Consider the following 14,077-nt stretch of genomic DNA (forward strand, 5'->3'; position numbering starts at 1 on the left):
TGAACCCTTGTAGTCAAAATGTGACGAAATGGACAATTTTTTATCATCACGGCCGTCCTTCGGAGTCACTATTTGACTAAATGGGTAAACACCTTTTAGTCACATATTGACTATTTGGGTTGACCATACAAAACGTCAACAAATCATAACATGGCGTAAACTTCAGGCTGATATTTTCTACAAATGACTCTGGCTCCTTTAAATTTGAAGCTTCAATAATTGTTCATTGGTGTTATGACAAACTAACTTGAAAATCAAGGCAAGTCAGGGAAACAATACACCACCACCAAGTCTTTATTATATGAAAAATTATATTTATTATTGAGCAATCTTACATACAGTAAAGATTTCATTGCGGACAGCATGTTTTGTCAAAAATGAAAAAGGCACAGTGTCAGTCCAGCTAGTCTTGCAATCGCTTTGTCACACCCAGTAATTTAGTATAGAATTTGGATAACCGTGTTGCATATAAATTACTTGTACTTGTAAAATCCTTCACCAGACTTCTTGCCGAATTTCCCTTCAGCAACCAACTTGTTAAGCAGCTCGCTTTGTCCAAAAAGTGGGTTTCCAGGGTCCATGGCACTCCAGCCTGATGAGTGGGAAAGATAGAATAAGAGTATTAAGCTAGCTGAAGCATTTGTCATTGATATTGTTTTTAATTGCATTCACCATCCATAATGAACTTGGCAGTATCCAGTCCAACATAGTCCAGGAGTTCAAACGGTCCCATAGGATAACCAGCACCAAGTTTCATAGCAATGTCAATGTCCTCTTTGGATCCATGACCTGAAGACCAATCAAGAAATCAAGTATTTTTTTCTAAATCTGTAACACTGTTGAACTATGATTATCCAATGAAATAAACAGTGTTTCATAAGGTCTAGTACAATCATGTAGCCTACAAAATTACCTCTCTCATGCAAACGAATGGCCTCCATCATGTAAGGGACCAGAAGACGGTTCACAATAAAGCCAGGCGTATCCTGAATGAAGTTATGTTTGCATTATTGTACATGATCAAACACCAAATGAGTATAAATACCTTTAATATCCTCACCTTGCAAGACACGGGTGTCTTTCCCAGGGCTTTGCTGAAGTTTAAGAGAGAGTCAAAAGCCTCTTGGCTGGTTGAGGATGTCCCAATAACCTGTAAGAAATAATGAAATAGTCTTAGTACCATTATCAAGGCTTAATCATCTATTCATCAATTTATTCCAATAATTCTACCTCAACGAGTTTCATCATTGGGACTGGATTAAAAAAGTGAAGACCGCCAAACCGGTCCAGTCTGGTTGTAGAGCTGGCGATGTCTGTGATGGGCAGGGAGGAAGTGTTGCTGGCAAACAGTGTGTGCCTGTGGGAAAACAGTCAGAGATATGCTGTTGATAATTACACCGAGAACTCTCTATATAAAGCAAAGTTTAATGAATCACTTTGTATAGATCACAGATTAAGCTGACAAAACGTACTCAGGCGCAATCTTATCAAGAGCGCTGAAGAGGTCTTGCTTGACTTTAAGATTTTCCACGATGGCTTCCAAAACCAGATCTGTACTCTGAACTGCTTCTTTTGCATCCGAGCTGGTGGCTACATTCTTCAAAACTTTTTGGACGAACTCTTCACCGGCCTGCAAGAAAACACAGTCATATAGAATCTGCATAACATAACGCGGCTAACGTCAAAAGGTTACGAAGAGTCTCACTTCTGGCTTGTCTGCAAACTTCTTCTTGACCACTCTTCTGAGGCTCCCTTCAATTCCTTTCACAGACTTTTTAAGGATGTCTTCAGACGTGTCCACTAGCGTCACCGTGTGGCCAGTAGATGCAGCTACCTGTAATGCATTCACCAATTTTAGGGCGATTAGTACGATTATTATTATTTTTCTTTCTTTCTTTCAATTATGGGAATCTTTAACAAAATGTATGTATTCATTTATTTACAGGCGGTCATTTTTCTTTTTCTTTTTTTTTTAAACATAATGTTTGGGTAGGAACTATGGCTCGTTTGTTGTTTATCACGGACAGAATATGTAGAGCTCCACCAACTTAGCTCCACAGCCAGTTAATCTATAAATAAACTAGTTATACAGGCTCATAGATATTAATTTATACGTATGGTTTTATGAGGAATTAAAACTTATCCCAATGCAATCGCTAAATGCGTGACAGCTGTTGAGAATGTGTGGTTTTAGCATGCTACTCCACAGCCTGCAGCTTGGATAACTTACTTGTGCAATCCCTGCGCCCATTTGTCCGCCTCCAATGATCGTGACATGCTTGATCACGATATTTCTAGCGCATGATGTGGAAAAACCCCTACAAATCTGTGTGAAGAAAGCCATGGCTGAACAACGACACCGGGCAGCCAGTCCTCAAGACAGAAAGCGAGGAGACGGAGAGGACACGGGAGGAGGAAAGCGAGTCACGTGACACTGCGACCTTTCACACACTTCTTTCTCTTTGACTTTGACCCATCATGTTGATTATTAGTTTTGAACTCATGCTTTGATCTCATATGTCGGAGGAAAGGGGTTCCCATCTAATAATAATAATAATCATAATCATAATCACAACTATCAAAAAGCTCTAAAAGGACAGGTCATCCCACTGCCAAAGAGGTTCAGGAAATCTCCCTCATGGGACCTGCTCACATCCTACGATTGAAGACAACAAAACACAACATCCAAAATGGAATTATATATGGGATTATATTCCAACATTAAAGGCATACAGTACAAGTATAATTTACAAACATATTAGATTGCTATTCTTCTGTTCCTGAGGTTTGGTAAGCAAATCAAATACATTGTTTTTCTTTCAGTCTGGTAAGTGTCTTAGAAAACCTTCAAACCACCAGAGAAATTCATGTAGGCCTTCACAGTATTTAAAAGTCAACATGAAATATAATACACAACTGATGCAGTTGAATTATTTGTTCCAATGCATAGGCCAACACACTTCTTGCTTTGTTAAACTTAGAGCTCTTTTAGTCCATTCCCTGACTGAGGTGTCTTAACACAGTCAAACATTGACTATAATGATGCTCATGTAACACATAAAATACTATTCCCCCAATCAATTACCGGATGGTTTTCAACAACAGTTGTCTTTCCACAGTTTCAAGTAGATCAGCCATAAATAGGCCATAATTCATGTTAATTTCAGTTCAATCTAATGTGGAACTCCGTGGGGTCGCACACACTGTGTAAGGTGGGGGGGCCAAGGTCAGCCCAAAGCGTCCCTGCAGAGGAGGAGGAGGCAGTCCCTCTGGCAGCCTGAACGTGAAGCCCTGAAGTAAACTAGTCACCATCAGAAACAACTCCATCTTGGCCAGCTGTTCACCCATGCACACCCTGCGACCTAAGCATCAAAGGAGTACAAATGTAGTATGTTGTGTATTAAACAATTCTATGTGAGCAATAAGACATTTACCAATCCCAAAAGGCATGAAGTACTCTTTCCTCAGCAGATTTCCATCTTGATCCAGGAAACGTGCTGGATTAAAATGATCTGGCTCTTCCCAAACAGTAGGATCCCGATGTACAGACCAAAGGTTGGGTATAATCACAGTACCTTTGGGAATAGTGTAACCACAAAACTCTGAAAATAAAAAAGCACAAATAAATATTGAAGCGGGCCATACAAAACATTATAGGAAAGGTGCAGTTTACCGGTTGTCATGGAGGCCATGTGGGGAATAGCCAGTGGAACCACAACAGTCATTCTCTGCACCTCCATGATCGTAGCTTCAGTGAAAGGCAGACTGCCCTTATCTGATATAGATGGGGCGCGGTGTGAGCCTATCACTGCATCGATTTCTTTCTGCACTTTATCTAGAAAGGTTTTAAAAGCAACACTGTAAACAAGCCATAAAATCAGAGCAAAAAAAACAAAAAAAACACGGGCATACGATTCTAACTAGATGTGATGCAACATTGAAGATAAAAGCAGAACCATCAGCCATTGGAGCATCTTTCATTTGTCTTGTTTTGCCAAAACCCGAGACATGCCTATTAGTCACACTTCTGACAAAAACATTGAGTAATAAACAGGTTCTGTAGTTTTTACCATCCACTAACAAGTGCCAAGCTGAAGAGAATACGTTATGGCGTGGCATGCACTCTTACAAGTGTAAAGACGCAATCACAAGTCAACCTGGGTGAGGACACAAACATGTGCCATACTACTGATAACTTGCCACTTATGAGAAGACATCTTACCTTGGATATCAGGATATAAAACCATGTAAAACAGAATCCACAGGACTGAATTAGTAGTTGTGTCAGTGCCAGCTATGAACAGATCCCCTATAATATAAAAGAGATAATCCTCTGTGAAGCTGCTGTCCTTCTCTCCTGCAGCTTCCTGGGCCAACATCTCTAACAGGTACATGTCAACAAGATCCCGGGGGTTTTCTGGATCGAGCGACTCCCTGTGTGCTTTGATAATCCTCTTCAGAAATAGTGTGATGTCTCTCTCCACTTGACGTAGTTCCTTGAAGACGCCAAATGGCAAATAATACAGCAGTGGAAAGACATTGATAAGCACCGCCGGGCTGTTGACGCAAATCTGCAGCCCACGAGCCATCAGGTTCAGCAAAGTGCGAAACTCCTGGTCTTCATGGTGGAAGCGCTGGCCTAATGCCATTGAGCATATAACATTTGATACTGCATTAGTAATCAGAGGGGCCAGGTCCATACCAGCAGCTCCACGCTCTTTGTGAAGATGCAACAACTGGGTATTGATGGTAGCCAAGCCTTGCAAGATACAAGGCTCTAAACTTAATTTCCCAAGGCCAAAGTTCCTCAGTGTGGTGTGACAGAACCTTCGCTGCTTTCGCCAAACCGGTCCATATGGAGCAAAGACAATTCCTAGTGAAGGAATAAAAAGAACTTTAGAACTCTACATCAACAAGGAGACAGTCAATTCTGTTTAATGGAGCTATATTTATTTGTAAAAAGTAGGAACACACACTATTCCCACTCATTCAACATGGAATAAACCATTGATCAATGACCACCAAACTGTAATGGTTTATTATTTTAACAATACATTAGTAATTATCCATATTATAATATTAAACATATTATAATATGTTTAATATTAGTTTGGTTTGTCATGGATGTCATGTGCTATTGTTTAGTAAGAAGTTCCAAAGGTTGTCAATTATTAGTAGCCTAGTAACAACTGAATCTTTCATTTCATGATGGGACGAAGAGCACATTATTTGCACAATTCTGTCTGTAACGACAATGTTGGCTACCACGACATATTGCACTTTGTCATATTTCCCTCTCAACAGTGGTGGCAACCAGTGTTGGACAAGTAACTTTAAACTGTAATATACTCTATATCAGAGGTTACAGCTTTAAAAATATAATATGTTTGTATCACATGTTGTTTCATAAATGTAAGTGTGAGTTTCACTACTTTGAGATACTTTTGGCAAAATATTAATTGAAAATAGTAATAATGCCACAGAGCAAAAGTGCAAAGATTTCCTTTTCTTTCGCTATCCCCATTCTCTCCTCTCCTGTTCTGTTTTGACGACATTAAAGCCACACTGCGTAGAATTATACCCAATGAATAACAGATATTTTCATCATCGAAAACTGCCTCATAAATGTACTAAATATGCTTTTGCTGTGAGCGGCTCACAGCTCCTAAGACATAACTGTACCTTTACCAGGAGTGGGTACGTCTCCAGCTCATCTCCATGGAGATGTTGTCTAAAGGCAGCAGAATTTGAGATTTAAATCCATTCATTGATCACCCACTGCAGAAAATAGCATTTTCTGTGTCGAGCTGGTCATTGGGAACGTGCTTTGTACTGACAGCAACAGTAGTCCAAAATGTTACGCAGTGTGCCTTTAACTACATACAACTGCAGATCTCGTGCTTATACATTATGCAACCTGATTTGGCATGCTGCACTATATTTGGGGAATGTAATGACAAATACATTAGCCTTCCAAATATAAATATATATTAATATATTCCTCAGTTACTGAAAAAAAAGATCCAAAGCCTGTGGCCCTTACCTTTCCGTTTGGTCATGATGGTGATGGCAGGGATGTCTGGTCGGTCTGAGAACACTTCAGGGTGGTTTGAGAGTGCGTCTTTGAGCACTTCATATCCGTTCAGAACCACCATGAGGTTGGTCCCCGCAAATAGACTGTACACGTTTCCATAGATCTTTGCCATGTCCGTCATAACCTCCACCGATGTTTTGTTTCTTCCCTCTACGGGCTGCTGCAGCCAAAGTCTCCAAACAAAAGAAGGAATCAGAAAGCCTCCGAAGTTACCGACTATTGGCCATGGTCTGGGGCCTGGGGGGATATTTGCTAGTAATTTTTGACGCTTATAGTACGTAGTAAGTAAAAAATAAACAAGCGTAAAAACAAACACAGTCGCAATGTTTGTGTAGGACAGTAAACCGCTATCATGCTCGAGAAATGTTAGCAAGGCCATCGTGCGCGGAAAGTGAACCGATTAGGTTTTGCTAAAACGCAAAATTACCCCATTCTATCATTCCAAACAACAAAAAGTAAAAATAAAACCTCCAGGTCAAGCGGAAAGAGGAATCGAAATCACCCATCCTCTCACATGCCCACATAATGTTATGGTACATCAGCTGCTTCCAGCCTGACCCTCGTACTCACTTCTGATTGGTGCGTTTTCTGTGACGAACCAGTGGTGCTTTTACGTACTGCAGTAAAAGTTCATATAAAGTTTTACTCAATTAAATTATAGTCAATTAATAAATTATAGTCAATTATAATCAATTAATTATAGTCAAAGCAAAAAGTAAAGCAAGTAGGCATTATATTCTTTTTAGGTTCAATAACTAGTCACATAATTACTCACCATTTTATTTAACATTTTAGATATAAAATAAGCACTGGATAAATAACATGTCTTATAATTGCTGCATAAAACAGACAATACAGTGAACTACACGTCTGTAAAAAAACACGTGACATAATGCACACATAGGCACATAGGACTTCAGCCAAAAGAAACATAAAAAATAAAATATAATAAACAAAACTCGTAATTTAAAAGAAATCCGTAAAAAAGGGTATGATTGGCAGTTTTGCCATGCTGACAACACACTAAGGCACCTTGTGACATAAGCACATTATCTTGAGGTATCCCTTCTCCATCAGTCCAACATGAGAAGTCAATTCGTTTCAGTTGAAGATTTCAATCAAATCTTGCTCGAGTACAGCAGTTTGTCAGGCGCTACAAACTTTTCAAACTTGTAATAATGAATTAAAAAAATGACCAAAAAAAACAAAAACAAAACTTTATATACAAGTGGTAACAAACAGATTGTACTACTTCCTGGAACATTTGCCCTCCAAATGGTACTATGCTGATGTGCTGATATTAAATTGACCAAAATGATGTGGTCACTCTTCTCTGATGCTCTGTACCATGGAGTACTTCTTACATGGACTCTTAAGGCAAGCGGGGGGCCAGGTGATGGGCCAGCTGTAGGAACACGGCACAGCAGTTTGCACATTCCTCTCCATGAAGTTAAAAATAGGGTTCCACCAGGTGTTTTGGAGGTAGTTGTTGGGGAAGCATTTCAGAGTCTGTGAAATCAGATACATGGGATTTAAAAGATATTCATCTGCATAATATCCTGATCTAAAATAGTAATAGTAATCTAAAAAAATAACAGGCTGAGCTATTTGTTCTGTTATTGGCCACCAGATGGCGCCAATTCAAAACCCAAAGAAGCGCTACATTTTACTTCATACAGTCAGGCAAGTACCTCAAAATTCTTGGACCAAGGTTCAGTTATCATACAGTTCGGTTGTACATAGTATTCATCACTATACAGGATTTTTAAGCTGAACAGGTTTTACTGAATTCTGTAGACGCTACAGCAGTTGCATTTTGAACGGAACCACAGGAAACCCTTTTTTCCTCCCCCACAATATCCACGTCTGTAATACAAGGTACACACCCTTTAATTATTGGGGTTGTTGACCTGAACAACTTTCATTGGCCTGATGCTCTATCCTTTCACCCCAATTCAAGGTCCCTCCCACTGTTGAGCCCCAGTCAAACCTGTAAGCTTGTCATGGTGTGGTACCACCAGAACAGGCGCGAGGTGATGAAGTAGGCGACGACCACATCCACACTGTAGTGCTCATGAGCCACAAGGATGCACACCACCCCCACCGCACTGAGCAGCCAGCACATCACGTGGTACCACCAGAACGACCGCGGGGAGTCTAGGCAGTGGCAGACAGGTCCGAATAGTCATGACAACAAGTCTTCATATGTTTGTTGACAAAAGAAAAATTATGATGGGTTAAATAGAAAGAAATGCCAATCTCTTTATGAAACCATTTAAATTCTTACTTTTCAAGCTCCAAACCATATCAGGGGAGTCCAAACGATTTTTTATCAAGGGCTGCATATCGAAGTATACACGCCGTGGAGGGCCAAAGATCGTGGCTATTGCAGTGAAACATTCACCCTTGGTGTATTTTAGAGTGGTTGAAACTGTGCCCCACATATATATTATAGGCTTGGAACCATAATGCCAGCTCTGCCACACAATAAATTGTTCGTTTTAGAGGTTTGAACGGCGTGAAATTATGAAACTTGGAGTAAAAAGTACTTTCTCAGGAGATGTGTGCCAATTCAAAAAGAAGTCCGAGAGCCACCACCAATTGGTCTGAGGGCCACATTTGGCCCCTGGGCTGCACTATTGGACACCCCTGATATGTATACAGCACAGTATATATATTTTATATAACTCTTTTTGATCTGACTAAATGCATTATAAATTCATCAACCAAATTCATTTGACATTTTATTTATTACAAACCCAACATAATTATTTTTCAAAAACTAAAATCATTTCACTGTCATCAAAATGAACCCTGCATGAGGCATGGGGTCTGAGAACAACATATTTGTAATACTTACACTCCTTGATGAACAGGTACGTGAGAGTGAGCATCACAGTGTGTCCACTGTACAGGAAGTCTCCACACATGAGATGGGAGCCTGTTATAGATAACCCTCCTCCAGAAATGAGACGCAGAATTCGCAGAAGCTTTGCATGGGAGTCTCCGTGCAACTGAGAGAGCATAATAGTATATTAACAAGAAAAGCACGGAATAAACATCCAAATCCAAAATTGTTCTACTTTTTTCTAGTTCAGTTTTATTTAGGGATTTTAATTTTGTTAGATGGTAAAAATCAATGTGGTGTCAACGGGCACCTAGGTTCCCTTTGGGGCTTGATCTTTATTGTAAAAACATTTTCTGAATTAGCTGTTTCCATCCCAGCCATCAGTTTCATATGTACGACAAATACGTGTGGATATGATGCATGATGCTGGTGTCCTGTGTTAGTAAAATGTCAGAATGACTTTTTATAGCTGTGGTGTGTAAAATGTCTCATGAGGGTGCACCATTAGAGGGCAGCACAGCACCAGCTGAGGCCTCTCTGGTGACGGCATAGAGCTCACCTTGGGAGCACAGGTCATGTGAAGGCCCGGGACAGGCAGAGTGGTGATGTACATGGTCACACAGCGGTACAGGTACAAAGTGCCCATCAGAAAGAAGTAGCGCCGAAGTGCTATGGATCTAAAAACAAAAAGAGGTGGAAACTTGAAGTCAACGTTAGTCCAACATTTTTTGTTTAATCTTTTAGTCTGGTTTATATCTTTGTTGTCTATGAAGTCTATGAACAAAACTTCTAATACTCCTTTTTTTTTTAATAAGCTAATAAGCTAAGAGGCTTCATGCAAACCTAGTGTTGGTTTTAGTTTGCTGTATAATGATATTTTATACCAACCTCTAACTCTTCATTTTCATTTATGAAATAAATTAATGCACATTATTTGATTGGTTTCTCAGTGAGAAATGTTGGAATGCAATGTGAATTATATGTTCTATGTGAATCGACTCATATATATATTGCTGACTTTAAGCAGCATCAGTGCAAAGATAAACCTTTATGTCCGCAATCAAGCGACGTGATGGTGATTATGCAATCTGTTGTCCCAGATGAACCCTCTAAAATACAGGCATTTGATTTTTTTTCCTGCGACCTACTCAATATAAAATGGCAGTACCATTACTGCCCCAAAGATCAATAACTATAAATCTGTAATGCAAGTAATTATTAACATTTAGCCGTAATGCCAGCAAGGCTTGAGTGGATGCAATACAACACTGTATTTCTAAACTACCGATACACACTAGTAATACAAAGCACCTCATAAAACCAGCCAGTAAAACTCTGGGACTGTTAATAGTTTTTCATTTCACTGTAAATAATTGAGCAAAAGATTCTTGCCTGTATCGAAAGAAGAAAAGCTGTATCATCCAAATGGCCAGCAGCACCATGCCATTAATCTCGGTGACAGTAAACGCCCAATTCACCCGGTCGATGTAATCGAAGAACTTATCCGGAAGAGGTGGGCTGCTCTCTTTGGGCGGAACTCTCTCGTGCACCACTGTGATGACAACTGTAGTCAGGACCAGGTTGAATCCAGCGTAAAAGAAAGCCATGATTGTCTTCCACCACTCCATCGATAGACGAGTGACTTTGGTTTCTGGCACTGAGATCTTTACATAGTCGTTGTGCCTTCCTAGGCCTTTACGAAAACCCCTCTTTGGGTCGTCTGTGGAAGGATTGTGGATCGGACAGGGTTTGCCACTGGCTACTGTTGTGGACTCCATTCCCGGTGTGAGATTGTCAGCAGCAGAGGCTCTTGTGTCCCCATGTCCCTGTGAGGCCATTGCTACAGGCATTGTTCAACCACAGAGACAGGTTTTGGCTGTAATGTGCTCACTGTGAAAAGAAAACAAGACATGTTATGGCAATCAAACCAAGTAGTAGCGGATGGCATAGGCAGTGGATGGGCAGCAGGTGGATGACATCGTGTCCTCAAAGTTGATGCACTAGGAGCTGTTAAAAGTCCAAAAGAAAGGATTGGAGTGCTAACCATTAGATCAGAGAGCATGCCGAAGGTCACTGCTGACGGACCCTCTCACCAGAAAACAATGGATCCTGGAGCATTGAGAGCACCGTGATTGAAAGTAATGCCGTCATGCTGACCACTCATACAACCGCTGGCTCTGGGTCACTAAAGCAAATTTGCTCATGTTATTGTCTCATGTCACCAACTCAAATTTATTTAACTATGAACTAGCCATTTAATCAAATCTATAAAATATAAAGGTTATAGTGTAAATAACAAAACAAACATGTATTTTGATCATAGTAATAATGAATCCTTCTTATAACACATCCGTTTTATATAGCGCTTTTCTGGACACTCAAAAAGAGCTTGCATTATTTATTAACTCTGATAAGCTATTGTCGCCACAGCCCTGGAGTAGCTGATGGGCCCCACTGACCACCACCAACCACTCAGCTCACACACCACACACACATGTGGTGGGTGAAGTGTCTTGCACATGGACACAACAAAGGTTTGCACTAATGGGAGCTGGAATTCAAACCAGCGACCTACCAGTTTAAAGACAACACGGCCACGCTTTGCCACCTGTTCTACCTACAACATCAGCCATGTAAGTAATTTTAGCACTTTATGGCAAACCAAGACCAAACAGCATAAACTGCACAAAAGGACAGAGAAACTTAAGATCTCTGAATAGAAATGTATATAATACATTCAGATGTGAATAATGCATGGAACAAACACTTGGAAAGAGTATTACACAGTGACCATTTTCAGTCTTACTGGACTAAAAGCCTTCTTGTAGCTGAAACAGCTCCATTAATGGATGTGCGTATTTTCCAGTCAGTCCTGAAATGTATCACAATAAATGTCTTCTGGGATACATAATAGCAAATGGCATGTTTACTCTGGGACAAACCTGGATCGTCAAATAGTGGGATGGAAATAGAGTGATGAGGGTGCAAGGGAGAAGCAGAACGTATCAGTTGCATCTAAATCAATTTTATTTACCAACATTGATAATGTCTTATTGAGCACAAGAGAAAAGCTTATCACAAAATGTTGTCAGTGGAGTAGAGTTAATGGATCGCCCAAATGCACATTGTGTGACCGGATTTATACGTAATGTAAAAGAACTAATCGAGGAATTTAAGCTCCATAATTTCTAATAGAGGATTTAGTCAATACTACCAAATCCACCAAGCAACAGGAAGTGCCATATGAAAAGAAAACGTAATCATAGAGCTGCTGTATCTAGATGCTACATCCAAAAAGACAAACAGGTATTTTGGCATTTTCCTATGTGAGAGTGCATCGCATTAGTCTCCTCTAGAGAAATTCTCCCTGCCCTGTGCTTCTCTTGCGCACAGTACATGCTATTTCCCACCAGCCACAGCACACAGGTCACTGGGAAATGGGTGGTGATGGAAAACTGTAAGAAAAACTTTAGCCTTCTTGGTCACAGACTGTAATGGATAACTTGGCTGCCTCCACTCCCTTGTGCTATTTCGAGAGAAGCCACCCAAATGCTGTGAAGGCTGTGTTTTACTCCAGGGGAACAGAGCTTTGGGTCCATTTTGAGACCTTCATAATAACACACTGCTAAAGGCTGGCCTTTCATTTTGTAGTGCACACATCATGTAAAGCTGTCTTCATCAAAGGAGGCAAAAATAAGTCACATGGTTCAGCCCTTAGACTATAAAATCAGACAGGCAAAAGTTAGACTTAGGTTTCGATGATATTCTAGATATCCATTGATGTAAAGTTAGTTCAATCACAGCAGTAAATGGTGAAATGAGATTTGCAATTTGTGTAAAGGTCTACAGTAATTTCCAGGAAAATAACATTTACTATGTATTAATGGTGTATTGCAACCTACTACAACTCTGTTGCTCTCACAAGGGTATAGTAGGGTTTAGTCAACTTTAAGGCAACTTTATAATCTACAAACACACAAATCTTACAAAAATCGTTGTAATGAAATGAAAATACTAACATGTTCTAAGTGGAAGTCAGGCGAGGCGCCTGCTGCTCTGTTAGAAAGGCCTGGCCACATGTAGGGTGTATCCGGCCATAATAGTAGCTTCATTGCTGCTGTACATTACAGGGCAGCCATATGTGTTGTGTGTGGAGCAGAGGGTTTTGAAATTTACTTTTGGGGTGTAGTGGCCCCACATGCAGGCTCTAAACACCATGTTCCATTTTAGACTACTGGGTGGGGCAACAGGTCACTGCAAATCATCTAATTAAGCTGTTTCAGTTATATCAGTGTAGTTCAGGCTTGTTCTGTTAAGACTAATCAAAACACAGCACTCCCCTCAGCCAATATCTTAATAAATAGCCTAAATATTCTCTTCCAAGAAGGTAAGCTTTTATATTTACAATTGACAAGGCCTGTCTCATGATCTATAAGGATTTATAAGCTTTCTGAGCATCAGTGATACTGATATGATATTGGCACATTGTCTTGTTTACCCCCCTTCCCTCAAAACCTTCCCATCAAAAGCAACGCAAAGTAGACACACGAATTAAATGTTCATTGTAGGTTAATGCAGGCTATATTTATATACAGTTTGCTGCCATTGCACTAGGCTAACTTTTTACACAATTTCATGCTAAAACATGATAACTATAGGATACATAGGCTAAACACATCCTACATGTCAGTAAACATCATCCATCAGCTAAAGTACCTCTATTTATGGCACGTGTTGCGCCTCAACATCCTCTTACCTGCTGCCTCCGGCCTCCAGCAGCTATTCCCCCGGTCCGGTGATGTAGCCTGGCCGATCGCTACTCACGTTGGATGGGACTGCATCGTCACAACACGGTGCTGCGCGATTTAGAGGCGGTGCTCCTCCTCCCCGAAAAACCACTACATCACCCCATATGCTCCCAGCTTCTATTTAGGAGATGCGTCCTCTTTAATTCACATAGCAACCTCCTGTAATCAGAACGAGCGTCGCCCTATCAGCTGAAATGCACGTGACGCTACAAACTTGCAAAGATTTTCAGACTGCTGAGTGAACACTAAATCTATGCTGAACACTGATAGCCTGCCTCTCACAATGACCTGTTATGAGGATGATGATGATGATGATGATGATGATGA

General features: G+C 40.4%; 3 protein-coding genes across 3 annotated transcripts; all 3 read right to left on the minus strand.

Moving 5' to 3' along the window:
• Window positions 1–311: 311 nt before the first annotated feature.
• hadh (hydroxyacyl-CoA dehydrogenase) lies at window positions 312–2,429 on the minus strand. Its single transcript, XM_079554293.1, has 8 exons — window positions 2,231–2,429; window positions 1,706–1,834; window positions 1,473–1,630; window positions 1,231–1,357; window positions 1,061–1,150; window positions 914–986; window positions 673–789; window positions 312–592 (listed from the first exon to the last, which is right to left on the minus strand). Exons 1-8 carry the CDS (start codon window positions 2,342–2,344, stop codon window positions 474–476), a joined length of 927 nt encoding a protein of 308 aa, XP_079410419.1. The 5' UTR covers window positions 2,345–2,429; the 3' UTR covers window positions 312–473.
• A 282-nt stretch (window positions 2,430–2,711) lies between these two features.
• On the minus strand, window positions 2,712–6,598 carry cyp2u1 (cytochrome P450, family 2, subfamily U, polypeptide 1). Its single transcript, XM_079553539.1, has 5 exons — window positions 6,044–6,598; window positions 4,223–4,873; window positions 3,674–3,835; window positions 3,435–3,602; window positions 2,712–3,362 (listed from the first exon to the last, which is right to left on the minus strand). The coding sequence occupies exons 1-5, from the start codon at window positions 6,471–6,473 to the stop codon at window positions 3,169–3,171; spliced, it is 1,605 nt and encodes a 534-aa protein (XP_079409665.1). The 5' UTR covers window positions 6,474–6,598; the 3' UTR covers window positions 2,712–3,168.
• Window positions 6,599–6,944: 346 nt separating this feature from the next.
• sgms2a (sphingomyelin synthase 2a) lies at window positions 6,945–13,995 on the minus strand. The gene is made up of 6 exons (XM_079553538.1): window positions 13,699–13,995; window positions 10,335–10,832; window positions 9,502–9,619; window positions 8,955–9,108; window positions 8,085–8,251; window positions 6,945–7,603 (listed from the first exon to the last, which is right to left on the minus strand). Exons 2-6 carry the CDS (start codon window positions 10,790–10,792, stop codon window positions 7,418–7,420), a joined length of 1,083 nt encoding a protein of 360 aa, XP_079409664.1. The 5' UTR covers window positions 10,793–10,832; window positions 13,699–13,995; the 3' UTR covers window positions 6,945–7,417.
• Between the last annotated feature and the right edge of the window lie 82 nt (window positions 13,996–14,077).

This window comes from Gobius niger (assembly GCF_951799975.1).
Source record: "Gobius niger genome assembly, chromosome: 3".
Classification (NCBI taxonomy): domain Eukaryota; kingdom Metazoa; phylum Chordata; class Actinopteri; order Gobiiformes; family Gobiidae; genus Gobius; species Gobius niger.